The 26,427-nt window shown below is 36.7% G+C and overlaps 1 protein-coding gene across 2 annotated transcripts in view; it reads left to right on the top strand.

The window, feature by feature from the left end:
• CNTN1 (contactin 1) overlaps positions 1-26,427 on the top strand; it is a 272,757-nt gene that overhangs the window by 97,140 nt on the left and 149,190 nt on the right. For both annotated transcript variants that reach the window (XM_020975799.2, XM_020975800.2), the window contains exons 3-5: positions 2,165-2,297; positions 6,241-6,413; positions 15,813-15,908. In XM_020975799.2, the coding sequence (XP_020831458.1) occupies positions 2,165-2,297; positions 6,241-6,413; positions 15,813-15,908 (402 nt within the window). The remainder of the gene's footprint in view (positions 1-2,164; positions 2,298-6,240; positions 6,414-15,812; positions 15,909-26,427) is intronic.

The following is a 26,427-nucleotide window of genomic DNA, read 5'->3' as shown; positions in this document are numbered from 1 at the left end:
CAAAATGGGGGAGGTGGTGGGGAGTAAGTGAATTTTACTCTCATCAGAATTGGCTTAAACAGGGAATAACATACACACTCAGTTGGGTGTAGGAATCTATCTTACCCTATAGGAAAGTAGGAGGGGAAGGGATAAGAGAAGGAAGGAAGTGTGATAGAAGGGAGGGTAGACTGAGGTAGATAAAATACAGAAGCAAAACACTTTTCAGGATGGACAGGGTGAAAGGAGAATGAGTAGGATAAATGGGGAAAAACAGGATGGAGGGAAATACATTGTAATCATAAGTGTGAAAAATTTTTTACAGCAATTTTCTCTGATAAAAATCTCATTTCTTAAATATATAAAATTTTTAAAAAAGAGCCATTTCTCAATTGATAAATGATCAAAAGATATGAACAAGCAGTTTTCAGACAAAATAAAGTTATAATCATATGAAAAAATGCTCTTAATCACTATTGATTAAAGAAATGCAAATTGGGGTAGCTAGGTGGCACAGTGGATAGAGCACTGGCCCTGGAGTCAGGAGGACCTGAGTTCAAATCAGGCTTCAGACACATAACATAGCTGTGTGACTCAGGGCAAGCCACTTAACACCAATTGCCTCACCAAAAAAAAAAATGGAGAAAAAAGAAATGCAAATTGAACAATTCTGATCTACCAACCCATACTTATCAAATAGGCTAATAGCACAGAAAAGTAAAAAGACAAATATTAGAGTGGAGGTGATAAAATTGAGACACTAATGTACTGTTGGTGAAGCTGTATACTGATTTAACAATTCTGTAGAACAATTTGGAACTATGCCCAAAGGGCTATAAAACCACTACTAGTTTTGTACTTCAAAGACATATAAAAAAGGGAAAAAGACCTGTATGTACAAAAATATCTATAGTAGCTCTTTTAATGGTGGCAAAGAATTAGAAATTGAGGGGATGTCCATCAATTGGGGAGCAGCCAAACAAGTTGTTGTTTATGATTGTGACGGAATACTATTGTGCTGTAAGAAATGATGACCAGGATACTTTCAGAAAAATCTGGAAAGACTTACATGAACTGATGCAAAGTGAAATAAACAGAACCACTAGAACATTGTACACAGTAACAGCAATATCATATGATGATCAACTGTGAATCATTTAACTGTTCTTAGCAATACAATGATCCAAGATAATTTTGAAGGACTTAAAATGAAAAATGCGATTCATCTTCAGAGAAAAAACTGATGGAGTCTGAATGCACATTGAAATATACTTTTTCTTTGATTTTTTTATTTTTATTTTTATTTTTGTCAACACGACTAGCATGGAAATGGTTTTTCATGACTGCACATGTATAACCTACATCAGATCACTTGCCTGCTCAGTGAGGGGGTAGGAGAGTAAGGGAGCGAATCTGGGACTCAAAATTTTTTAAAATGAAAGTTAAAGTTTGTTTTTGCATGTAATCAGGGGGAAAATAAAATATTAAATCATTAAAACAACAACAACAACCAAGAATAATATCTGGGTACAGGAAAGGAAATGGTACAAGACATCAGCCCCTGTTAGTCACATCTAAGTAGTACCTCTATTCTAGATGGCATGTTTGCTACTTTTTTTTTTAACGTGAGGCAGTTGGGGTTAAGTGGCTTGCCCAGAGTCACACAGCTAACAAGTGCTATGTGTCTGAGGCGGGATTTGAACTCAAGTCCTCCTGACTCCAGGGCTGGTGCTCTATCCACTGTGCCACCCAGCTACCCTTGATGTTTGCTACTTTCAAGTATTTGTAGGGCTCTTATATGTTAGATATATTTTGTTTTGCCTCAGAGGACATAACTAGGAGAAATAGTAAAAATTGCAGAGGTAGATTCAGGCGCACCATAAGGAAAATGTTCCTTGTTATAACATTAGTGTTATATACTTCCTCAAGAGGTTTTCTTCTCACTGGAAATCTTCCAATAAAGGTTAGATGACTGTTGCTGTGCTATAAAATACAGTTTGCATTTATGGGATAGAATGGATGACCTCAGAGGTCCTTCTAAGTTTATGATTATTTATGATTATGTTCTCTTCTTTTGTGACATCTTTGGAAGTTAGTTTTAATTATTTGAGAGCTTGATTTTATAGTATAATACAGATTTCCTTTTATTAAAAATTCATTTTGATTAATTTTATGTTTTCTTTAGTTGCAGAAGATGGCAAAGGATTTGGACCAATTTTTGAAGAGCAACCAATTGATACCATTTATCCAGAAGAATCACCAGATGGAAAAGTATCATTGAACTGCCGGGCCCGAGCTAGTCCCTTTCCTGTTTACAAGTAAAATCCAATTACTTTAACCACTAAACTTAAGTGTCACATAGCTTAGTTACTGAACAAAATTTTCATATTTAGAGAATTTAGAATTGTAAGGGACTTAGAGATCATCTAATCTAACCCTATAATTTTTTGTGTAGTGATATGGAGCCTCACATAGAGAAAGGGAACCTGCCATTGTGTGGTTTGAAGGGAGGCAGAGTAGACATCTCTGGTCATCTCTGCTACCTTCTACAAGGGATGTTTTCATTCCTTCCAGGAGAAGAAGCAGGAAGTTGAGGCCAGGGGCTGCCACTTGGCTCTCAGAGAGAAGAGATATTGTAGCAGTATATTTATCTGCCCCCTTAAATATTATTAGTCCAGGGGATATGATTGGGATCAAACTAACATTTTGATCACTTTCTTTTTGGACAGGCAAGGGAACTCTAAACTCTATATCTGAGGCTTTGCCCCTATCCCATCTAATACTGTTCCATGAAGAACACACATAGTGAAATTCAAAGAAGCATATTTATCCAAATTGTAGAAATGCAGAAATCAGAGAAGGTATACATTGGAGAATATATGCCAGGCAATACAGAATGAAGGAACTCTACCATTGGAAATAAGATAGCTCACCTCAACCAAGAGAGTGTCCTGGATCTCACTCAAGGGGAAATTCCCTGAAATCTCTAGAGTAGCAAACTTGAAATAAAGAATAATGTAGACTGCCTGCTCCTCTCATGTCTTCCCAGAGTATTTTCCTTCAGCAACGCAAAGTGGGATTATCCTCTTGCACCTTCTGTTTCAAATCTGGAATCCAGGATCACTCAAATGATGAGTTACCAGATGGGGACTAGCTGAGAACTGAAGTTCTCATCTCACGCAGGGCAAGGCTTTCATCTCCACCAATAAGGAGAGAATACCATAACAATTCATTTTGGGACAAGGGTTATATATCTGTGAGGAAATAGATGCCCAGTTATGTTAACTTATTTGTGCAGGGTCATACAAATAGAATTTTATGACTGTCAGACGACTTATCTAGAGGGGATTCCTATAAGGAGTAGGTGACTAAACAAGATTATATCTACATTCCTTTCTATGTCTATGGTTCTATTTTAAACACAGAGACAGAAAACTTTCTAATCCAACTATTGACCTTTTCATAGTAAAAGGGATATGATTCCCAAATATCTCTGTAATCTTGACAAAGTTGGAGCTAAGATCACTGTAAAATTTTCTACAAAATTTTGTTGTCTTTAAAACTAATCAGAAGCATGTCAGATAGTATGATATTCTTTGAAATAAAAATGCCCTTTTTCCATACTGCCAAAGTCCAGAAAACTCAGTCATTCCTGAAACCTTGAGGCCATTCAGGGTAGCCTAGCAATGAGCCTTGGGAAAATCAACTTTGATCCAAAAGTACTCTGAGGTTCAACAGGTAGTCATTTTGAATGTAAACAATTTCCCCACATTTTTTTCTCATTGCAGAAGCAGAAGAAGTTAAATTACACCCTTACTCTAAATTATAGTACAGAAAATTAACACTAGACGGACCAGGTACATCAATTGTTGCAAAAGTTGCTTGTTCTTTGAAGTTCTTAAATTCAGGCCCTTCTTAATGTTCTGCTTCTTTGTAACACTTCTGATTCACGTATTATTTTGGAAGCATGTGGGGAAAAACATTGTAAGATTCATCGTGTCAGAAATAGGGCTTGCTCTGCTAAGTATATTGTCTGTTTTACTGGTATAGAAGAGAAACCATAGTCAGTTAGTGGCACAGTGGATGACAGACTTGGAGTCAGGAAGACTTACCTTCTTAAGTTCAAATCTGACCTCAGACATTTAATTAGCTGTGTGACTCTGGGCAAGTTACTTTACCCTATTTGCCTCAGTTTCCTCATCTGTAAAATGAGCTAGAGAATGAAGGCAAACCACTCCAGTATCTTTGCCAAGAAAATCCCAAATGGGGTCATGAAGAGTTAGACATGACTGAACAACAACAATAAGAGAAACCACTGATTTTAGAGTAGGAGGAGGTAGGATCAAATCTTGGTTCTGTTACTACCTATGTGGCTTTGGGCAAGTCAGTTCTCTCAACTTCAGCTTCCTCATTTGTAAAATGAAAAGATTAAACTAGATAATTTCTAAAACCCTCAAAGCTCTAAATCTTAGAATCCTATAGAAGCTATGTGGTACAAAGGAAGAACACTTAATTTGGAGGAAAAGAAAAGAAAAGAAAAAGAAAACCCAGGCTTTGAATTCAATCTATGCCATTCATTTATAAATTGATATGACCTTGGGCAAATAACTAAATATGCATGGGCCACGTTTTCCTCAGTTATAAAATGAGGGGATTAGATCAAATTGTTCCAACTCTAAATAATATGTTCTCCTTCTGGTGGCCAAATTCTGACATTCACTTTTCAAAGATGATCCCTGAAATTCTGTTTGAGGGTCCTTTGGGGCCAAAAGATTGGTCAGTTTCACTTCAATCACTTCATTTTTTAAAAATCAATAATTTTTTTTCAATTTTAAGCTGCACATATTTGAACAACTTTCCATGAAAGATTATGTTATTGTTTAGTATCTAACATATTCATTGTTTCTTGTAGCACAATAATGTTACATTACATTCATATATTAAAACTTGTTTAGTCATTCCTCAATCAATAGGAGTCTATTTTGTTTCTAGTTCTTTGCTACTACAAAAAAAAAATGCTGCTATAAATATTTTGGTGGATATCAGGCCTTTCTTTTCTTTTCATTGGTCATCTTGAGGTACATGCCTAGCAATAGAATATTTGGGCCAAAGGATAGGAATATTTTTGTCACTTTCTCTGCACTAATTCTAAATTACTTTCCAGAATGATTGGACCACCAAGAGTATGCCTTTCCACAATTCCACTAACATTGACTATTCTTTTGTCATTGTCAATTTTCTGGGTTTGAGATGGAGCTTCATAGTTCTTTTGATTTTCATTTATCTTATTATTAGTGATTTGGAACATTTTTTCTCAAGGTTAATAATTTTGTAATTCTTCTTTTGAGAACTATTTGTTCATATCTTTTGATGATTTATCTCTTGGTGAATAGCTTTTTGGTCTCATGTTACTCTTATCTGTGCTGTCTGTCTTGGATAGCAGACCCTTATCCATGATATTTGATAGACAGATTTTTTTTTTGCATTTAACTGCCTCCTTTATAATCCTACTTATTTTAATTTTGTTTAAGTAGAAGCTGGTTGATTTCATGTAATCAAAAGAATACATATATGTACATATATACATATACATACATACATTCATATATACAATATTTTTTTTTTGGCAAGGCAATCAGGGTTAAGTGACTTGCCCAGGGTCACAAAGCTAGTAAGTGTCAAGTGTCTGAGGCCAGATATGAACTCAGGTCCTCCTGACTCCAGGGCCAGTGCTCTATCTACTGTGCCACCTAGCTGCCCCATCTATTGTCTTTTTAACCAACTCTGTCCCTTATTTGATGAATAATTCACCTTCTAGATATAACTAAAAAAACCTCTCTTCTAATTATTTTATATGATTTTAAATATTGAGGTTAAATATCCATTTCAAGTTTATTATGGAATATATATGGAGTAAGCTGATGTTCTAAAGTTTTCCCAGTGAATTTTATCAGATAAAGAACTCTTTCCTAGGTAAGTCATGTTTTGAGGTTTGTCAAAAACTGGATTATTGACTTTCGTTATTTTTTATTCTTCTCTAGTCTGTCTCACTGATTTTTTTCCCCTTTGATTTATTGATTTCCATTGATTTATTTTTTAATCAGTAGCAAAACATTTTAATGATTACTGTTATAATAGTTGAAGTCTGGATATACTATTTCCTCTGCATTCCTACTTTTGAATTAGAAAAGTAACATAAAAATATTAACCTGTTTCTAGAGTTCTTCAAGTTTTTGTGACATTTATTTGTTTTATGTATAGATGGAGAATGAATAACTGGGATATTGATCTGACAAATGATCGCTACAGCATGGTAGGAGGGAATCTGGTAATCAACAACCCTGACAAATTGAGAGATGCTGGAAAGTATTTCTGCTTAGCTTCAAATATCTATGGAACAGTTAGAAGCACTGAAGCAACTTTAAGTTTTGGGTGTAAGTAGCTCTTAACAATGTGCTAGTTGAGTAAAAACCTAAATGAACAGTATTTGTTCATTATTTTCCTATATTTCTTTTATCACACATAGTTATTCTGCCACATGAGGACACTTTTACTAAGACTTCTGGTATTGATATCATGGCCTATATTAATGGCATTTCTCTGGCTGACAAGACTGGGTCTTCTATTTCTTGTTCTTCTCTCTCCTTTGGAAGATTTTGCTCTGTTACAGAGGTTTCCTGGAACAAGTTTGAAACAGCTCATGAGAGTCTGTAGTTAAATTTTGAATATAAGCATATATACCAGAGAAATCATAATATGCTACAAATCGGGGTTTGATTTATTATGTCATTGATTGTCTTGACTTGCTAAAGTGTTGGACAAAATGTTGATAAATGCAGATTAAACACAAAAATGTGTCATGGGTAGATTTTTATTTTTGTCTTTTTAGAACCAGTTGTTAAAAATTTACCAGCATAATCCCAAAAGTTAGAGCTGTCTTATAAGCTTAGGATATATAATTACTGAAACAAATACATAGAAACTTTAAATAACAGTTTTTCTGTATATTGATGCTTCATTGAGTTCAGCATTAGGAGGATCCCTTCATTGAATGGATAGGAACTAGTGAGGTTGAGTAATTCTCATCTATACTCTCTTGGTTGCCACAGACCTTCCTTTAGATTTTTGTATACTTTATGTATATTCAGCACTTAGACTGAATTACTCTCAATCTCACTACATGATTGCATGTTTTTCTAATTGCATGTTTCCTGAATGATATACCTTAAGAATGGAAAGGAAAAGTGTTTGTTAAGCTCTTACTAAGTACCAAACACTGTGCTAAACACTGGGGATACAACGAGAAACATAAAACATTCCCTGCTCAAAACAAGTTCACATTATAATTAGGGGAAACAGCAAATATGGGAGGGTTCATTTGCAGGGTGGATGGAAAGGCATAAGCTTTGGTGGTAGGGGTAGAAGACAAAACTCAGAACTACTTAGGGTGCAATGGCAGGTTAGAGAGCCCTCAGTGTCCAGAGAGAATATCATTATCATGGTAGATCATAATGTCCCATGGCTTATTATTTCCCCAGAGGGATTGTAATTGATGACTCTTTGCTCATTCAAGCAGTGTGAAAAGGCTATTTCACATTAACAGGACTTCATTGGAAACATGTTACAGGCTATTTGAATTTAGCAATGTGTTTCTGCATGTTCTTTGGGGTCACAAAGAACTGCTTTGGTTCCTCAGATACTGTGACTTTCAAAGCTTCACAATCAATTTATATTAAAAAAAGATACTAATTTGTTTAAAGGCAGAAATATGATAAATTTGAAGGGAGTGGAAATGTTTAATGTAGAAAAGAGGTTTAGGGCAAATGATAGCTATCTTCAAGTATTTGAAGGGCTGTAATGTATAAGATGCTCTAGAGTTGTTCTGCTTGGTCCCAAAAGACATATCTAGAAATAATGGGTTATTGTTTGTCCTTCATTCTTGAAGGGGACCAATGACATCAGGAGGGTGATATCTTGACTTGCAAGTGAATTAGATTCAAGTGAGGCAAGGCTATGCAAAGTCACCAGCCTTACTTTCTCCTCCAGGGTCATCTGAGTCCACTGGCAAGTACAACTGGAGATGACCCAAGATGCAGTGGGAATCCTTGGCCTTTTTAAGCTAAGATCTTTCTCAGGTCTCAGTTTGCCTGAGGCAACACTCATTCAGTGATTTAAGGCTAGGCAAGGAATGAGGCAAAAGATGGCTTAGGAGGGAGGGAGGAAGCACTGACCAGCTAGAACTGGCCAGTTGGGTCCCAATGGGGTAGCTACTACTAGTCAAAGATTGTTGTTTGTCCTTCATTCTTGAAGAGGACCAATGACATCAGGAGGGTCTTGATCTTGACTTGCAAGTGAATTGGATTTAAGTGAGGCAGAGCTGTACAAAGTCACTAGCCATACTCTTTCCTTTAGGGTCATCTGAGTCCAGTGGCAAGATGTGGGAGGGCAGGGGGCAGAGAAGCAATGGGTAGAAGTTGTAGAAAAGAGGGTTCAGGTTTGATATATAGAAAGTCTTCCTAACAGAATTATTCAAAAGTGAAGTCAGTTCATTGTGCATCTAAGCTTCAGGCATTATACTAAGGCAAAAGGCAATCCCTGCTCTTCAGAAGCTCACAGCATAAGAAGGAAACAACATGGAAACAACTATGTACAAACAAGCTACATACAGGATAAATTAGAAATAATTTCAGAGGAAGCATTAAGCATTAAGAGGGATCAGGAAAGGCATAGGTGAGATTTTAGCTGGGACTTGAAGGAAGGAAAGGAGTGTAGGAGGTAGAGATGAAGGAGAGTTCTCCAGGCATAGTGAATAGCCAGTGAAAATAATCTGGAAACTGTTTGAGGAAAAAAAAGACCTGTTTCACTGGATCATAGGGGTAAGGGGTAATAAGACTGGAAAGGTAGGAGGGGGATTTGAATGTCTAATAGAGGATTTTATATTTGATCCTAGAGGAAATAAGGAACCTCTGGAATTGTTTAAATTGTGGGGGAGATAAAAGCAATGACGTGGTCAAACTTCTGCTTTAGAAAGATTAATTTGACAGCCAAATAAACAATGGACTTCAGTGAAGAAAAGACTTGAGATAATGAGACTAAATAATAGGCTATAGCTGTAGTCCAGATGTGAGGTGATGAAGGCTTGCACTAGGGTGGTGCCAATGTCAAACTAGAGAAGGGTCATGTACTAGAGATATGATGAACCATTCCCAAAGGTAGCAATATGATGTTATTCTATATTGTATTAAAACATAAAATAAATATATTCTATATTACCACTATTCTTTTAAATATTCTATATTACCAATGAGGAAGCAAAACCTGAAAGATTTAACTTTAACCTCCTTGACATTTTTTGCATCTATCTATCTCCTTCATTCAACTCACACCAGAATCACTTTGGTTTAGGTCCTCATTAATTCTTTTTTTGTTTGTTTGTTTTTTGATTTTTTGCCTCATTACTTCTTACATGAACTATTGTAATATCCACTTACCTGGTATTTTGGTATCAAGGGTCTCCCCTTCTCTGACCCATTCTCCACATAACAGGCAAATTAACATTTCTTTTTTCTTTCTTTTTTTTTAGTTTTCAACATTTACTTGCACAAGATTTTGAATTCCATATTTTCACCCCATCTTGCCCCTTCCCCACCCCAAGATGGCATGCATTCTGAATACCCCTTCCCCTAGTCTGCCCTCCTTCTATCTCTCCCCCCTTCTCTTATCCCTTCCCTTCTATTTTCTTGTACGGCAGGATAGATTTCTGTACCTCAGTTCCTGTATTTCTTATTTCCCAGTTTCATGTGGAAACATTTTTTTAAACATGTGTTTTTAAAACTTTGGGTTTCATATTTTGTCCCTTCCTCCTACCCCACCCACCCTCATTGAAAAGGCAAGCAAGTCAATACACTCCATACATATGCAGTTATGCAAAACACTTCCATAGTAGACATGTTGTGAAAAACTAACTCTATTTCCCTTAATCCTATCCTGTCCCCCCATTTATTCTATTCTTTCTTTTGACCCTGTCCCTCCTCAGAAGTACTTCCTTCTGATTACCCTTTCCCAATCTGCCCTCCTCTATCATCCCCTGCTCTCTTGTCCCCTTCCTCCCTATTTTCCTGTAGGGTAAGACAGATTTCCATACCCAATTGAATGTGTATGTTATTCTCTCCTTAAGCCAAATCCTATGAGAATAAGATTCCTCATTTCCTCTCACCTTCCCTGTTTCCCTCCACTGTAAGAACCTTTTCTTGTTGTTTTTGTAAGATAATGTACCCCATCTACCTCTCCCTTTCTCTTCTCCTAGTACAATCTTCTCTCACCCCTTAATTTTATTCTCCAGATATCACCCCTTCATCTTCAACTCACCCTGTGCCCTCTATCTATCTATCTATCTATCTATCTATCTATCTATCTATCTATCTATCTATCTATCTATCCATACATATAATTTTTCCCTTCCCACTACCCTAATACTGACAAAGTCTCATGAGTTATAAATATCATCTTTCCATGCAGGAATGTAAACAGTTCAGCCTTAATAAGTCTCTTATGATTCTCTTTCCTGTTTACCTCTTCATGTTCCACTGAGTCTTGTATTTGAAAGTCAAATATTCTATTCAGCTCTGGTCTTTTCATCAAGAATGCTTGAAAGTCCTCTATTTCACTGAATGACCATTTTTTCCCCTGAAGGATTATACTCAGTTTTGCTGGGTAGGTGATTCTTGGTTGTAATCCTATCTCCTTTGCCCTCTGGAATATTATATTCCATGCCCTGCGGTCCTTTAATGTAGAAGCTGCTAAATCTTGTGTTATCCTGATTGTGTTTCCACCATACTTGAATTGTTTCTTTCTGGCAGCTTGTAATATTTTCTCCTTGACCTGGGAACTCTGGAATTTGGCTACAATATTGCTAGGAGTTTTCCTTTGGGGATCTCTTTCAGGGGAGATCTATGGATTCTTTCAATTTCTATTTTGCCCTCTGGTTCTAAAATATCAGGGCAGTTTTCCTTGATAATTTCTTGAAAGATGATGTCTAGGCTCTTTTTTTGATCATGGCTTTCAGATAGTCCAATAATTTTTAAATTCTCTCTCCTGGATCTATTTTCCAGGTCAGTTGTTTTTCCAATGAGATATTTCACATTGTTTTCTAATTTTTCATTCTTTTGGATTTGTTTTACAGTGTCTTGATTTCTCATAAAGTCACTGTCTTCCAATTGCTCTATTCTAATTTTTAAGGAAGTATTTTCTTCAGTAATCTTTTGGACTTCCTTTTCCATTTGGCCAATTTTTCTTTTTAGGGCATTCTTCTCCTCATTGGCTTTTTGGACCTCTTTTGCCATTTGGGTTAGGCTATTTTTTAAGGTGTTATTTTCTTCAGTGTTTTTTTGGGTCTCCTTTAGCAAGCTGTTGACTTGTTTTTCATGATTTTCTTGCATCACTTTCATTTCTCTTCCCAGTTTTTTCTACTTCTCTTCTTGCTTGCTTCTCAAAATCCCTTTTGAGTCTTCCAAGGCCTGGGATGATTCATATTTTTCTTGGAGGCTTTGGTTGTGGGAGCTTTGACTTTGTTGTCTTCTTCTAGTTGTATGTTTTGATCTTTGCCACCAAAGTAAGATAATATAGTCTGACTCTTTTTGTGAGGTTTCCTTATGACCCCAGCCAACTACTTGAGTTTTAAACTCTTTGTTAAGGTAAAAGTGTGCTTCCAATGTGGAGAATGTACTGTCCCAAGCTTCAGGGGTCTGTATAGCTGTTTTCAGAGATACCTGTAGGGACCTGTAAGTTTTCAGTTCTTCCAAGGTGGTATGATAAGGGTTGAGGTGTTTCCTCTTTTCCTGGCCTGAGCTCTGGTCTTTGAGTGACTGGCCACGAGCAGTGTTTTCTCTCTTGGAACTGTGAGGAGGGTTTCCTCTCCACCACCACTACAGGTTCTACCACACCAGCGCTCCTCCTTACCCCAGGACTGCCACCCAGAACTGTGACCCAGATCCAAGCACAGGCAAAGGAAGAGATTCCTGCCTCATCACCAGCAAAGAGATCCCTGCAGTCCCCCTCTGAGCAGCCACTCAATTCCCCCTCAGTCTGTGGGCCGGAAGCTCAGGACACAGCCACCGCCCTAGCACTCATGCTCTGCGCTCTGTAACTGGCTCTGACCTAGCTCTTCTCTCACTGCAAAAACAGACTTTTCCCACTGACCTTGTAGTTGTCTCTGGCATTTGTGGATTGAGGAATCTGGGAGCTGCCACAGCTGCCCATGATTCAGTCCTCTGAGGCCTGCTCTAGGTTCTCTGTGGCCTGTGCACCCACACCGAACTGCACTCCTCTCCCTACTTGATGTGATATGCCTTTCCAATCAACCATCCAGGGTGTCTTGGGCTGGAAATTTGTTTTACTGTCTTTTTGTGGGTCCTGCTGCTTTAGAATTTGTTTAGAGCCATTTTGTGTGGTTATTTGGAGGGGTTTGGGGGAGAGCTCCAGCAAGTCACTGCTTCACAAGGCCATCTTGGCTCTGCCCCCCTCTAAATTAACATTTCTAAAGCACAGATTTGATTATGTCACGTTGCTGCTCAAGAAACTCAATTCTTCCTCTGTTTGGCATTTAAAGCCCCTCACAGTATGCCTCCAACTGATCATTCCAGGCTAATTACACATTACTTCCCTTCAGGTACTCCAGCTTAACTGGCCTATTTCTTCTTTACTGGGTGTCTGTCTCTTTGCAGTCTGTCCTTCACACTTAGAATATTCTCATTCTAGCTCTATGTCTTAGAACTCATAGCTTTTCTTTAAGGCTCAGGTAAAGTGTCATCTCCTAGAAAAGGCCTTCATTTCCTCTGGTGGTAATGACTTCTAATTCTCAAATTGCTTTGTATTTATTTCACACATATTCTGTTTATCTTTCTGTGCTTAGATCATGAATATTTTATCCCTCTAGTAGTAAGCACCTTAAAGACAGGGAAAGGACTTAATTCATGAAGGCCAGGTATTTGCTTGCTAGAACTATTTTAGAAGGTATTCCTGTGAAAACACAGATTGTGGTAGGTATCTGAGACTCATTAAAACTCTGAGATTCTGTGATTCTACAAAGTAAAAAACATGAAAGGGTGAACCAACATGGTGGAGTAGCAGAGAGAAATACCGCAAAGGTCTTTCCCACAAAGATATAGAAAACCAGAACAAATTCTGATTAGTAAATCTAAAGAAAAATTACAGTGAATCATTTTTCCAACCAAGGTTGACATAGGAAAACAGACACGGTGGTGTGTAGACAATGGAAATTGGGAGTTTAGCTAGGAACCACAATGTTGGAGTATTCCAGCAAAAAGACTGAAATGGGCCAAGGCTGTACTCTAAAAACAAGAAGAGATTCCAGATCCACACAAAGGGAACTGACTGCAAAAGATGCAGGAACACATGGCAACTGGCAGCTCTGTCACTCATTACCCAGTTGAGAGTCATAGATCTGGGGAAGGCTGAGGAGGGGAACTGGAGTTGGGTACAGAAATACAGGGAAATAGGGAATGGAGTGAAGGAGAAAGAGGAAATTAGAGGGAAGATAAGTGAGTTAAAATGCCTTAAAATATTTGTTCTCTGTTTCTTACTTTTTTTGAACTGTAAGTCCATTCCCCAATCTAAGTGGATCTCTGTTTCCTCATCTGCAAAATGAGGGAGGTGAATCTAACAATTTTCCTTTCAGCTCTAAATCTACTATATAATACTGTTAAAATTTTTTCAGGCACAGAACTACTGAAATGTGGATGGGTTTAATCTAGGTCACTAAAAGAAAAAACATTAATAAAATAATACATCTTTCTAAGTATCGAGTAAAAAGAGTGATGTTGCTATTGGAATGGGAAGAAAGGAGCATTTATCTCATTTTTGAGGAAGAACCAACAGACTGCATTTGGGATGATGGAAAGGGAATAGACAAAGGTGATTTCAAGGAGTCAAGTTGAGGTGGTGGTACCACTGATAAAAATAAGAAAATAAAGCAGAGTAGTTGATTTTAATCAATTAGCAAACATTTATTAAGCACTTACTAAATGCCAGATGTTGTTCTAAGCTCTAAGTTCTAAGCTAAGGATAGAAATATGAAAAAAGATAATCCTTGCCCTCAAGGAGTTAAACAATCTAATAGAATAAGTTTCTGAAAAGTAGGGGTGGGAGAAGGTACCTGCCACAGGAGAAGGAGGTCAGAGAAATATCAAAACAGTGTAGCCAGGTGAGAAATGAGAAGTCTGAGCTGAGCTCTCTCCTTAAATGGAGGTTTGGAGTTCACAGCCTCATTTTCCAATCAGGGAAGCATAGAGCAGTGATGAGATGGAGCACCAAGGTTATTAAGATCTCACAAGGTGGTGAGATTATGCCAATAATAAGCTTCCTGGGAAAGAGCTTTTTCCTTAAATGGAAGAAAGAGGGTTTGGATATATTGAATTAAATTCCTAGTTGAAATGTCAAATTAGCAATTGGAGTTACAGGACTAAAATTAGATGAGAGATCAGGATGGGAGATATTCATTCATTCAAAAAATATTTTATATGCAAGTTATTTGAAAGTCATCTTTAGATGATAGTTGATGACATAACAGATAGGGGAAAAATGCAGAAGCTGGAGACAAAAATTAGATCTTCTAAGTAACCATAGTATAGGGGGCAAAAGGTGGTAAGGAATCCAGGAAGAAGAGAAAACCAGGATACTATAAAGTCATGGTAAGCAAGGGATGAGCAAGTTCAGGGAGGGCATGGTTAGCCTTGTGAAATGCCAAAGAGAGGCCTAGAACTAGGACTGAGAAAAATATGTGGGATAAGCAAGATCCCCAATGAGAATTAAAATATTGTATTTCCTCTTTACTCTTTTGCAGAACCTGGAACTTCAGCCTGGGAAATTTAATTCACTGGTTAGCCTATTTTCCTTGGGTCCTTCATTTCTAGTTCCCTTATACTACAAGAGAAACTTTACCAGTAGTTGAGCCCCAAACCTTTATTTGTATCAGGCTGTGCTGAGGTTCAGAGTTGGGAGAGCTGGTTCAAGTGTGAAAGAATTCACTTAGACCTTGTCTGTAAACATTGGGAGCTTTATAAATGCAAAAGTATTAGGCTAGCCCTAGAAAGAGGACTAGCAACTTACAGATGGACAGGGGCCTGTTTTATCTTATGAGATAAAGGGATTTGTCATGACATAGGATGAGGAAGATGGTTGAAAGGATAGGGAACCCAGGATAAGGAAGACAGGGAAAATTTTATGACCCAGGATGAGATGAGGGATACAAGGAATTTTTATGGTCCAGGATAAAGGGGAAGTTTTATGGAGTCGCAAGATAAGGGGAAAAGACTCTAGGATGCCCTCAGATGTGAGGTGGGGCCTCACAAGGTACTGGAAAAACAACCCTTAATTAATTTTTTTTAGCTTTTAGCTTTTAGGGCACTGTTTGTATTTACATTAGCTGAGGTACCAAATATTTGGGATATATTAAAATTTTAGCTCACCCCGAAATATTTCTGAAGTGTGTCATGACTGTTATGATTATGTTTACTCAAGAGAGCCACATTATGCTGTGAGCTTCTCAAGGGTAGGGAATTTCTTTTGTTTTTCTTTGTATTCCCAGCCCATAGTACAGTGGACAGCACATAGTAGTAGGTGTTTAATAAATATATATTGATTGACTGGACTGAGAAGACCTGCTGATGCCTCATTTCCATTTTCTTCTTTTCTCTCAGAAATGAAATTAAATGAGTAAATGTAGCTACTGAGTTATTATAAATTTTAATGTACATTTATTTAAGTAAAAACCTAAAACCAAATGTAAAACATTTTATCTTTTCTTTTCTAACTAGATCTTGATCCTTTTCCACCAGAGGAACGAGTAGAGGTAAAAGTGAAGGAGGGGATAGGCCTTGTTCTTCTGTGTGATCCTCCTTACCACTTTCCAGGTATGTTTAGTGTATGCTTCTAAGCAGCTATGGAATAGGATAATAAATAACTAAGAAATACTCTATATTAGTTCCTAGCACAGTGCTGCCATGATTACATAAAGTTTAAACCCTCAATTAAGTGACTACAATTTATTGTTAAGATTTTTAATAACCAGTATTTTATATATCACACTGTGTTTTAAAATACTCCCCCAAACTTCATGTCAGTTAATGTTAAGTAGGGCTATTATATAGTAAGTTTTTTTTGATTTGAGTTATTTTAGGCAAATCAGTAATTGAATTTTTTTTCAATATAAATTTATTTATTTTTAGCTTTCAATATTCACTTCCACAAGTTTTTGAGTTCCAAATTTCTCACCCCTCCCCCCACCCCAAGATGGCATGCATTCTGAATACCCCTTCCCCTGGTCTGCCTTCTCTTCTATCTCTCCCCCCTCCCTTCTCTTATCCCCTTCCCCTTCTATTTTCCTATAGAGTGGGATAGACTTCTGTACCCCATTTCCTGTATTTCTTATTTCCCAATTGCATGTGGAAACATTTTTTTTAAACATGTGTTTTTAAAACTTTGAGTTCCAAATTTTCTCCCTTCCTCCCTTCCCACCCACCCTCATTGAAAAGGCAAGCAAATCAATATAGGTTGTACATGTGCAGTTATGCAAAACACTTCCTTAGTAGACATGTTGTGAAAAACTAACTCTATTTCCCTTAATCCTATCCTGCCCTCACATTTATTCTATTCTTTCTTTTGACCCCGTCCCTCCTCAGAAGTATTTGCTTCTGATTGCTCTCTTTCCCAATGTGCCCTCCTCTCTATCATCCCCCTGCTCACTTCTCCCCTTCTCCCCCTATTTTCCTGTAGGGTAAGACAGATTTCCATACCCAATTGAATGTGTATGTTATTCTCTCCTTAAGCCAAATCCTATGAGAATAAGATTTACTCATTCCCTCTCACCTTCCCCTGTTTCCCGTCCACTGTGAGAGACTTTTCTTTTCTGTTTTCTTTGTGAGATAATTTACCCTATTCTACCTTTCCCTTTCTTCTCTGAGTATCATCCTCTCTCATCCCTTAATTTTATTCTCCAGATATGACCCCTTAATCTTCAACTCACCCTGTGCCCTCTATCTATCTATATATACATACATACAATTTTTTCCCTCCAACTACCCTAATACTGACAAAGTTCTCATGAGTTATAAATATCATCTTTCCATGCAGGAATGTAAACAGTTCAATCTTAATAAGTCTCTTATGATTTCTCTTTCCTGTTTACCTCTTCCTGTTCCACTGGAGTCTGTATTTGAAAGTCAAATTTTCTGTTTAGCTCTGGTCTTTTCATCAGGAATGCTTGAAAGTCCTCTATTTCACTGAATGACCATTTTTTCCCCTGAAGGATTATACTCAGTTTTGCTGGGTAGGTGATTCCTGGTTGTAATCCTATCTCCTTTGCCCTCTGGAATATTATATTCCATGCCCTGCGGTCCTTTAATGTAGAAGCTGCTAAATCTTGTGTTATCCTGATTGTGTTTCCACAGTACTTGAATTGTTTCCTTCTGGCAGCTTGTAATATTTTCTCCTTGACCTGGGAACTCTGGAATTTGGCTACAATATTCCTAGGAGTTTTCCTTTGGGGATTCTTTCAGGAGGAGATCTATGGATTCTTTCGATTTCTATTTTGCCCTCTGGTTCTAGAATATCAGGTCAGTTTTCCTTGATAATTTCTTGAAAGATGATGTCTAGGCTCTTTTTTTGATCATGGCTTTCAGATAGTCCAATAATTTTTAAATTGTCTCTCCTGATCTATTTTCCAGGTCAGTTGTTTTTCCAATGAGATATTTCACATTGTTTTCTAATTTTTCATTCTTTTGGATTTGTTTTACAGTGTCTTGATTTCTCATAAAGTCACTGTCTTCCAATTGCTCTATTCTAATTTTTAAGGAAGTATTTTCTTCAGTAATCTTTTGGACTTCCTTTTCCATTTGGCCAATTTTTCTTTTTAGGGCATTTTTCTCCTCATTGGCTTTTTGGACCTCTTTTGCCATTGGGTTACTATTTTTTAAGGTGTTATTTTCTTCAGTATTTTTTTGGGTCTCCTTTAGCAAGCTGTTGACTTGTTTTTCATGATTTTCTTGCATCACTTTCATTTCTCTTCCCAGTTTTTCCTCTACTTCCCTTACTTGCTTCTCAAAATCCCTTTTGAGCTCTTCCAAGGCCTGGGACTGATTCATATTTTTCTTGGAGGCTTTGGATGTAGGAGCTTTGACTTTGTTGTCTTCTTCTGGTTGTATATTTTGATCTTCTTTTTCACCAAAGTAAGACAATATAGTCTGACTCTTTTTGCACTGCTTGCTCATGATCCCGAGCAATTACTTGAGTTTTAAACTCCTTGTTAAGGTAAGAGTCTGCTTCCAATGTGGAGAGTGTACTGTCCCAAGCTTCAGGGTTTTGTGTAGCTGTTTTCAGAGATACTTGTAGGGACCTGTAAATTTTCAGTTCTTCCAAGGTGTTATGATAAGGGGCGAGGCATTTACTCATTTCCTGGCCTTTGACCGCAAGTACCTTTCTGTCCCCTAACTGTGAGGAGGGGTTCCTCTCAATAGCCACTACAAGCTCCACCATGCCAGCGCTTCTCCTCACCCCAGCACTGCCACCCAGAACTGTGACTCAGATCCACACATGGGCAAAGCAAGAGATTCCTGCCTCAGCACTGGCAAAGAGATCCCTGCAATCCCTCTCTGATCAGCCACTGGATTCCCCCTCAGTCTGTGGGACAGAAGCTCAGGAAGCAGCTGCCCCACCCAGGGCCAAGCTCTTGGGGAATGGAGCTGAGACCCTGCCTTCTTCTCTGACCACCGACAGAAACAGACTTTTCCCACTGACCTTCTAAGTTGTCTTTGGCATTTGTAGGTTGAGGAGTCTGGAAACCTCCACAGCTGCCCGAGATTCAGTCCTCTGAGGCCTGCTCCAGGTTTGCTGTGGCTTGTGTGCCCACGCTGCGCTGTGCTGTTCTCCTAGCCCAGCGTGATAACACCTTTCTGATCAATCATCCAGGTTGTCTTGGGCTGGAAATTTGTTTCACTCTGTCTTTTTGTGGGTTCTGCTGCCTCACAATTTGTTTAGAGCCATTTTTTTATGAGTATTTGGAGGGGTTTGGGGGAGAGCTCAAGCAAGTCACTGCTTTCACTCTGCCATCTTGTCTCCACCCCCCAGTAATTGACTTTTCATATGAGGTAGATCAGATCCTGTATTTTCTTAATGTGTCCCTCTCAAATGTTATTTGAACTTTATTGGAATCTTGTATTTTCTATTAGCTGGCTTCCCTTGCTGTACCTTCTTTGGTTCTAGTTCACCACAATCAATCTGTCCTTTTTCTCCCTACTGGGGAGTAATCTCTTAGAAAGAATTAAAAAAGAGAGAAAAAAACAATTCTACAAAACTAACACATTAAAAAAAAGTTTGACATTATATACAGTGTCCACATCTATAGTCCTCCACCTTATCTTTTCTTTTTTTTGTTTTAGGCAATTGGGATTGACTTGTCCAGGGTCACATAGCTAGTAAGTGACAAGTTTTGGTCTGAGGCCAGATTTGAACTCCAGTCCTCCCGGCTTCAGGGCTGGTGCTGTATCTACTGTAGCACCTAGCTGCCTCTAGTGCCCCACCTTTTCAAAGAATTTGGGGAAATAACTACTTATCACTTCTTTGATACCAAATTTAGTCATTATAATTTCATAGTATTCAATTTCTGCTTGTTGATTGTTCTCATTTACATCATTGTAAGTATTGTTTTGGTTCTATTTACTTCACTGTGCATAAATTCAAATAAGTCTTCTTGTGCTTTTCTGTTTTTTAATTCTTTCTTACTAGATAGTGATATCTGTTACATTCATGTGCCACAATTTTTTTTAGCTATTCCCCAATCAATGAGCCTATACTTTGTTACCAGTTCTTTACTACTACAAAAAAAAATGATCTATAGAGAACTCTGACTAATATAAGGCTTTAAAAAAATCATTGCCCTCCTTGTGGCACATGCCTAGCAGTGAGATCTTTGGATTAATGAGAATGGACAATTTGATCACTTTCTTAAAATAATGTGCCCATATTTCCAGAACCTCTACAACATTGGTAACCTTCTTGTCATCCTTCCTAATTTTGTGGGTATGAGGTTTACTTTTTCTTAAAATTTCTCTTTTTTATTAGTGATTTGGAACATTCTTTCATATGGTTGTTAATAGTTTCTAATTCTTCTCTTGGAACTGTCTATTCTGAACCTTTTTTTTAAATTGGGCATTGTTTTCAGCTTTTAGAGTCAGTGTGGTATAATGGGTAGAGCTGTTTTTGAAGTCAGGAAGACCTGAGTTCAACTTAGCCTCTGATACATACTGGCTATGTGACTCTGGGTAATTAACTCAATCTCTCAATGATTTATTCCACTATTTAAGACTAAAAGTTGAGAAGTTGCTGAAGAAATTTCCTCAGGGAGAGCTACCAATGAAATCACAGGTCTAGCTCCTACCTTTGTAGAATTCATGTGTTCTTTCTAAATTTTATTTCTATTCTGAACTTAAACCCCAATTAAAACAACAATGTGCATATACAAATAAATGTCCACATACAAAATAGAAAAGAGTATTTTATAAGAAAATGCAAATCTCTATTATGTATAGTTTGCTTTTTTCTTATAAGTTCAGTTGTACTTGTTTCTGTCTCCTTCTGACCTTCCTTTTCCTCTTTTGAAAAAACATTGTTTTTTCTTTTTCTTTTGGTAATCCTATCACTAGTTCCTCTATCACTCTAAACTTGGAATGGGGGGGTATTATAGGCTTCCTCATACTGACCCTCTAGTTTTGAAACCTCTTGTGGACAAGATTGGACCCAGCTGCGTTTCAGTCCCTTTTCATTTGAGCCTATGCTGTTCCCTCTCCCAAATCCTCTCATCTTTCAAAGGCTCACAGAACCAGCATCTGCTGTTACTTGAAAGGTGGAGTGAAGCTGAATGGTGTTTGGACAAAGTTACTACAGCTGTGAAAAATGCAAGATTAGTCCCTAGGCAAAAACCTCCTCTTTTTTTTGTGTTCTTCATTCATCCAGGCTGAAGTGGGAGGGATACTGAGTGCCAAAAGTATTAAAGTTCCGAGTAATGGTTCTGTCTTCCTATGTGGCTTTAGCTGTAAATATTGTATATCTGGCTTGTAATTATTTTATTCGGTGGGGTGAGTTGTTGGAGGATTAATGGAGTTTGGAAAATGTGAGTAAGCCACTATGCTGATCACATGACCTGATAAGACTTTTATGTTGTTGTTCCTAGATCAAAAATTTAGAATAAGAAAGAACTTTAGAGATGACTGAGTCTTTTTTTTTTTTTGCTAGGCAGTGGGGTTAAGTGACTTGCCCAGTGTCACACAGCTAGTAAGTGTTATGTGTCTGAGTCTGGATTTGAACTCAGGTCCTCCTGAATCCAGGGCCAGTGCTCTATGCACTGCGCCACCTAGCTGCCCCTAAACTCTTCATTTTATAGATGAGAAAAATGATTCCCCTAGAGGTTAGACAACATGCCAAGGTAACACAAGTAAACAGCAGAGTCAAAATCAAACTCAGATTTTTTAACTACAAATTCAGTACTATTTTCACTATGAAGAAGTTCAAACTGAGAGACTTTATCCGACATAAAGAAGCATTCTGTAGTGGGCAAAACAAAAATTTAAAGTCACTAAGATCAATTTTTTAAAAATCTTTTTTTATTATGACTTAAATATCAAAAATAAAAGCACATTTCCATATACAAACAAAACACAAAAAAGAGGGTTCTATAAAAAATGTGAATCTTCATTTCAAAAGACTTGCTTTTTAAAAAGTATATAATGAGTTCTGCATGTTACTTTCAAAACTGTCTTGTGCTTCCTTCTAAACTTCTTTTTTCTTATATGAATTGAAAAGAGTTATTTATAATGGCCCTTTCTTGGTATCAGTATGTCTAACCCCTCATCTAATTCCTTTTCCCTCATTAGGTGAAAGAAAGTAAACATTTTTTAAATATTTATTTTTATTTTTAGCAGTCTTTCTTTTTAAAATTTTGAGTTCCAAATTCTCTCTCTCCTTCCTGCCCCTCCAACATTTAGAGAGATGACAAGCAATATGATATCAATTATACATGTGAAATCATGGAAAATAAGTTTCCATATTAGCCACATCACAAAAAAGCAAGAAAAATAAAGAAAGTGAGAAAACTGTAGTTCTATTTGCACTCAGAGTCCATGAGTTCTTTCTCTGGAGGTGGGTAGCATCTTTCATCATGATTCCTTTGGAATTGTCTGGGATCATTGTATTGATCAGAGTAGCTAAGTTTGTCACAATTGTTCATCATTATAACATTGCTGTTACTGTGTATATAGTAACAGTTCTGCTCACTTCACTTTTCTTTAGTTCATATAAGTATTTTGTATTTTTCTGAAACCATTCTCCTTGTCATTTCTTATAGCACAATAGTAGTCTATCACAATCATATGCCACAACTTGTTCAGTCATTCACCAATTGATGGGCATCCCCCTGAATTTCCAATTCTTTGCTATCGCAGAAAGAGTTGCTATAAATATTTTTGTTCATATAAGTCCCTTTCCTATTTAATCTCTTTGGGATACAGACCTAGTAGTGGTATTACTGGGTCAAATCACATGCACAATTTTATAGCCATTTGGGCATTGTTCCAAATTGTTCTCCAGAATGTTTGAACCAGTTTGCAGCTCCACCAACAGTTTATTAGTGCAGCCATTTTCCTTCATCTCTTCCAGTATATGTCATTTCTGATAGCTGTGAGGTGGTATCCCAGAGTTGTTTTAATTTGCATTTCTCAAATCAACACAAATTTAGTGCATTTTTTCACTTGACTATAGATAGCTTTGATTTTTTTCTTCTGAAAACTGCCTCTTCATATACCTTGACAATTTATTAATTGGGGAATGGCTTTTATTTTTATAAATTTGACACAGTTCCCTATATATTTGAGAAAAAAGGCCTTTATTAGAGAAGCTTGCTGTAAACATTTTCATATTACTTCATTGTCTATGATAACTTTTATCAAAATATAATTTCACTGAAAGCATTGTGGGGATTTTTCCTTAAAATGATAAAAAAAAAATCTACCTAAAACCATCAGAAAGCATTATTTGTAATGTGGGATAAGCCAGAAGCCTTCTCAATAAGATCAGAAGTGAAACAAGGATGCCCATTGTCACCAATATTATTCAAGATTGTATTAGAAATGCTAGGAATAGCAATAAAAGAAGAAAAATAGATCGAAGGAATCAGACTGGGCAATGAGGTAATAAAACCATCTCTTTTTGTGGACAATATGATGAAATACTTGGAAAATCCTAAAGTTTCAACTAAAAAGTTAGTGAAAACCATCTTTTTAGCAAAGTAGCAAGATATAAAATAAACCTACATAAATCATCAGCATTTTTATATGTCACCAACAAAACCCTACATGAAGAGATGGTAAGAGATATCCCATTCAAAACAACTGTAGACAGTATAAAATACTTGGGAATATACCTACTGAAACATAACTATAAAAACACTTTTTATGCAAATGAAGTCAGATTTAAATAACTGAAGAAATATTAATTGTCCATGGATAGGCAGACAGTTTTACCTAAACTAATCTATTATTTGAACCTATTCCAATTCAATTACCAAAAAATTATTTTACTGAACTAGGAAAAAAAACCACAACAAAATTCATTTGGAAGAACAAAGGTCAATAATATCAAAGGGATTAATGGTATTAAAAAAGTAAAGGAAGGAAGTTTAGCAGTTCCAGATCTCAAATATACTATAAGGCAGTAATTGTAAAAAACGTCTGGTACTGATGAAGAAGTAGAAAGGTAGATCAATGGAACAGAGTAGACATACAATACACAGTAACAAATAATTATCATAACTTTGTGTTTGACAGATATAAAATTTAAGTTTTTCAGATAAAAATTTATTATTTGATAAAAATTACTGGGAAAGGTAGAAAGCAGCCTGGCAGAAACTGGGCATACACCAATATCTTACAAGATAAAGCCAAAATAGATACATGATGTAGATACAAAGGGAGATAAGATAAGAAAATTAGAACATGGAACATATTACCTATCAGACTTATGGACAGGGAACAATTTATGAATAAGCAAGAGATAGAGAGCATTGTGAGGTGTAAAATGGTTAATTTTGATTACATTAAAAAGTTTTTGTACAACTAAAACCAATGTAGCCAAGATTAGAAGGAAAATAGATAATTGGGAGAAAATTTTTATAGACAGTTTCTCAGATAAATGTCTCATATCTCAAATATATAAGGAACTTTGTCAAATTTGTAAGAATACAAGTCATTCCCCAATTGATAAATAGTCAAAGGATATGAACAGGCAGTTTTTTGATGAAGAAATCAAAACTATATATAGTTATATGAAGCGATGCCCTAAATCACTGTTGATTAGAGAAATAGAAATTAAAACAGATTTGAAATATCATCTTACACCTATCAGATTGGCTAAAATGATAGAAGGGGAAAGGGACAAATTTTTAAGGGGATATTGAAAAATTGGCACACTAGTATACTATTGGTTGAGCTGTGAACTGATTCAACCACTTTGGAGAACAATCTGGAATTGTGCCCCAAGAGTTATAAAATTGTGACCCATCAAAACCACTATTAAGTCTGTTTCCCAAGGTGATTAGGGGAAAAGGGAAAGAATTTACATGTTTTAAAATATTTGTAGTTGCTCTCTTTGTGGTGGCAAAGAACTGGAAACTGAGGGGATGCCGTCAATTAAGGAATGGCTAAACAAGTTGTAGTATAAAATTTAGATGGAATACTACTGTACTATAAGAAATGATGAGCTGGTTGATTTTAGAAAAAATGTGGAAAGACTTGCATGAAATAATGAGTGAAATGAACAGAAACAAGAGAACATGTATGCAGTAGCAGCATCATTGTTTTAAAAACTTTGAGTCATTTTGAGTATTATACATACTTGAAATCAACTGCAAAGGACTTATGAAGGAAGATACTATCCAAATCTAGAGATAGAACTGATAAATAAATAAAAATGTATACATTATATATATATACATACACACACACATACATATAGTATGATTTTACACACACACACAGGGATATAGATATATAGAGATATATAGGTACATGCACATTTGTGTCTAATGGTAGTCTTATCTAGGGTGGGGTGGGAAGGGAGGGAGAAAAAATTGAAATGCATAGCAGAGAACAAAAGAAAACTAAGAAGGAAGCACAGAAAAGCAGGGTAGCTTTGAAAACAATGTGTAGTATTTATTACATGGTTGTTTTTTTTTAAATGTGAAATAGAAATTCATGCCTTTATATTGAATCCTCTTTTTATGTTGTGCTGTGTATATGGAAATGTTCTTTATTTTGTCTTTTTGTATTTAAATTCAAAATGAATAAAAACTTTAAAAAATATAGTTTCCCCAATTATCTCTCTTAATTAGGTCTATTTGTACTTTTTCTTTTTGGCCTGGATACCTGCTTTTTTAACTTCAGCTGAAGCATAATAGATTCTGTTCTAGACCCTTATTTTAACTTTGTGTGCTTATCTTTCTTCAAGTATATCTCTTACATATTTAAAAAAAAAACAATAACAAACAAACAACATATTGTTGGATCCTGGCTTCTAATTCTGCTATCTGCTTCCATTTCATGGGTGAGATCATGACATTCATATTCACAGTTATTACTAACTCTGTATTTCCCTCTATCCTATTTTCTTCTGTTTATCCTTCTCTTTCTCTCCTGTCCCTCTTCCTGTCTTCAGAAGTCTATTTTGCTTCTGACCACTGTTTCCCTTAATCTGTTCCATCTTTCAACTTCCTCCCCTTTCCTGTCCTATTTCCCTGTTAGGCAAAGTAAGATAAATTTCTACACCCAACAGAGGGAGAAGGAGAGAGGGAGGGAGGGAGGGAGAGAGAGGGAGAGAGAGAGAGAGAGAGAGAGAGAGAGAGAGAGAGAGAGAGAGAGAGAGAGAGAGAGAGAGAGAGTGCACATACATATATATGGGGGAGGGGGATTAAAATTGTCCATCCTGCAATAATAGAGACTGAGGCAAAGTTCTGAGTCAATTGCATGTTATTAATGGATCCATGGTCCCCTCCAGCGAAGTGGACCTCAGATCTTCCTCATGATCTGAGATGCCTCCTCCTTCTAGGGCCCTGTTTTTATAGGATTAGATTTCTAGACATTTAAGAATGCCTATACCAAATACAGAGTAATTCCATGCATTGATATATGATACATAGGCTAAAATAAGAACAACAATATATCAGCAGGATCATGGATTGGGCAAAGCATGGATCATCTCCACTGACTAAGTAGTCATAAGATGATTACCTGCTTGTGTTGGACAAGAGAGAATAGCCCAGATGTACAAAAATAAATTGGAGTACTTTCCAAGTAGCTGAATCAAGTTCAACATGGCTCGGTCACCATGACA

Source organism: Phascolarctos cinereus, unplaced genomic scaffold (genome assembly GCF_003287225.1).
Source record: "Phascolarctos cinereus isolate Bilbo 61053 unplaced genomic scaffold, phaCin_HiC Scaffold_1;HRSCAF=81, whole genome shotgun sequence".
Classification (NCBI taxonomy): domain Eukaryota; kingdom Metazoa; phylum Chordata; class Mammalia; order Diprotodontia; family Phascolarctidae; genus Phascolarctos; species Phascolarctos cinereus.
This window is presented reverse-complemented; position numbering and strand designations above follow the sequence as displayed.